At 41.0% G+C, this 2,218-nt stretch overlaps 1 protein-coding gene across 1 annotated transcript in view; it reads right to left on the reverse strand.

Annotated features, from left to right (window-relative positions):
- Positions 1-186: 186 nt before the first annotated feature.
- LOC109953670 (multidrug and toxin extrusion protein 1-like) overlaps positions 187-2,218 on the reverse strand; it is a gene marked incomplete at its 3' end in the record, with an annotated part of 2,556 nt that continues 524 nt past the window's right edge. Inside the window, exons 2-5 of the mRNA XM_020589138.1 lie at positions 1,511-1,659; positions 1,390-1,432; positions 769-813; positions 187-284 (exon numbers count right to left, since the gene is read on the reverse strand). Coding sequence (XP_020444794.1) covers positions 187-284; positions 769-813; positions 1,390-1,432; positions 1,511-1,659 — 335 coding nt within the window. The remainder of the gene's footprint in view (positions 285-768; positions 814-1,389; positions 1,433-1,510; positions 1,660-2,218) is intronic.

Below are 2,218 nucleotides of genomic sequence, written 5' to 3' on the forward strand. Positions count from 1 at the left end.
GGCCTTATGAAGACCCTTACTCATGATATACGCATAAAGAATTCCAGCCATGGAAAACTGGGAAATGGTGTTGGCAATAGCAGAACCACTGTAAAATGTATTTTATAGTATGATACTGGTTATGCGATTATAGCAGTAATGGTGATAGTGAAGGAGCCATTTGAGGTCTATTAAAAAAATACTCACGCTACTCCCAGATTCAATGCATAGAGAACAATGTAGTTGATGAGAGCGTTAAGAAGATTGACCACAAAACCCGTAAATACCTGTGGCCATATGATGCCCTAAAGAAAAGTGCCACATATTATTCACACTGGATGCTGGCAAAGTGACAACCCAGAGATGCTATAGGAGATCCATAAGAGTCCGGCCCGTTCTTGTGAAAACGATATCTCAGGAACTCCTTGAGGGAATTTCTTCACATTTGGCACAAACACCTACTTGGACTCAAGAACAATCTGACTAGATTTTGGTGGTCAAATATCAAAGCTCAAGGTCATAGTGACCTCACTGGACTCCTCATCTAGACAAGAAAGATGCGTGTATGGGGAGCCCTGGCCCCGTTGCCGTCTGAGTTTGGACAGCTGTAATCTCTGTCATATCCATATGCACCCTGGGGTCACAGTGGAACCAAATGAATAGAATTTCCTGTATGTTTGATCCACTCTATCATTTACAGAGAAGCGTGTAAATAACTCATTCATATAACGAACATGTTTGTTTCTGCACTTCAGTAGGTTTCTTATACTTGAAAAATAAAGAACTTACCTGGTTTTGCAGATATCTTGTTTCCAATGAATACATGAAAGTAGCCTGTAAAGACAGAACGCAAAGAGAAACACATTGATCTCTGAGTTGCACATAATTGGACAAAACAGACATTATCTATCACTTTTAAGAAATGTTTAATTTTACTCAAGTTCAAGGGCACAGTTGGCAGAGGCTGCCACCTGTCCTAGAATGCAGTTGATAAAAAGGACACTTCTGAGTTTGCCTGAGATTTTTTGTTCAAGTTTTAATAATGGCTGTAATTTGTTCTTATGTTACAAAGTGCTAGAAAGCAGCCTTTTGTTTGGTCTCTGTCTCTCACTCCATATGGGTGAACTGGCCTGAGTAGCTGGACGTGTCTTTGGCGCAGCTGTGGTGCATTTCCTGATCAGCCTGATAGTATTTAGCCTAAGCTGAATCTCTTCCCGGTGTCAGTCAGTTCTGATACACTGCTCTGGCTAACCTTTGCTATTCTGCTTTGTCTGTGTTACTTGCTTACTTACTTACCCATTAGTCATAACACCTTTTCAGTGTCAGTATTTACCCATAGGGTGTCGATAGTTTGTCAAAAGTTTGAATGTAGGATTAAAAGACATTGGTTGTATAATTATTCATACTCACAGGAAGTGCTGGCATAAAAATCTTCACATACATCTGAGCCAACCTAGAGAGAGATATTCCATCAGAATGAACAAGAAGTGAACAAACAGAGGGGAAGGGTGTGCATTTTATGTCAGCTGACCTGGCCACCTCTGGATCCTGTCTGACAGCCAACAGAATGGGCTCTGTGTTAATGAGGATTGCCCAGCAGGGGAAACACGCCAGGAGCAAAATGAGAATCGCCCGCTGCAGAATGACCCCAACTCTCAGCAGGTTACGGCTCCCAACGGTCTAAAGCCAGAGTGTAAAGTCTTACATATTTGCTTTACTTATTTTTATGTCTTACTTCTTATTACTTTTACTCATAAAACTCTTGGCAATACTTGTACCAGTGTGTGACAGGCAAAGACTCATACCTGCAATACTTGTACTGGTGTGTGACAGGCAAAGACTCATACCTGGGAAATTAGAGTATCGCAGGCTGATGACAAACTATTGCCAATTGATATACCTGTTACATTAATAACCTGAAGATATAACAGAAACAATGGCAGATTATGTTTTGCTGCTCTACTGGTTTAACTTGTATTTTAAGTAATGTTACTTACTGCTATGGCCAAAGCCACTCCTGCCAGCTCTGTCTTCCCCAGATGGCCACAGAAAACAGTACTAACAAAACTCACTGAAAAAACCATAAGCTGGGCCATAATCTGATGAGAAAAAAAATTAGGTGGAATGAAAATGAGCTGGGACACCAGATTTTTAATTATTATTAATCTAGCCACAGGGGTTGCAAGCCAGTGACTTCTGTGCCAGTCCCAAGCCCAGATAAATAGAGAGGGTTGCGTTA

Source organism: Monopterus albus, unplaced genomic scaffold, assembly GCF_001952655.1.
Source record: "Monopterus albus unplaced genomic scaffold, M_albus_1.0 scaffold973.1, whole genome shotgun sequence".
Lineage (NCBI taxonomy): Eukaryota > Metazoa > Chordata > Actinopteri > Synbranchiformes > Synbranchidae > Monopterus > Monopterus albus.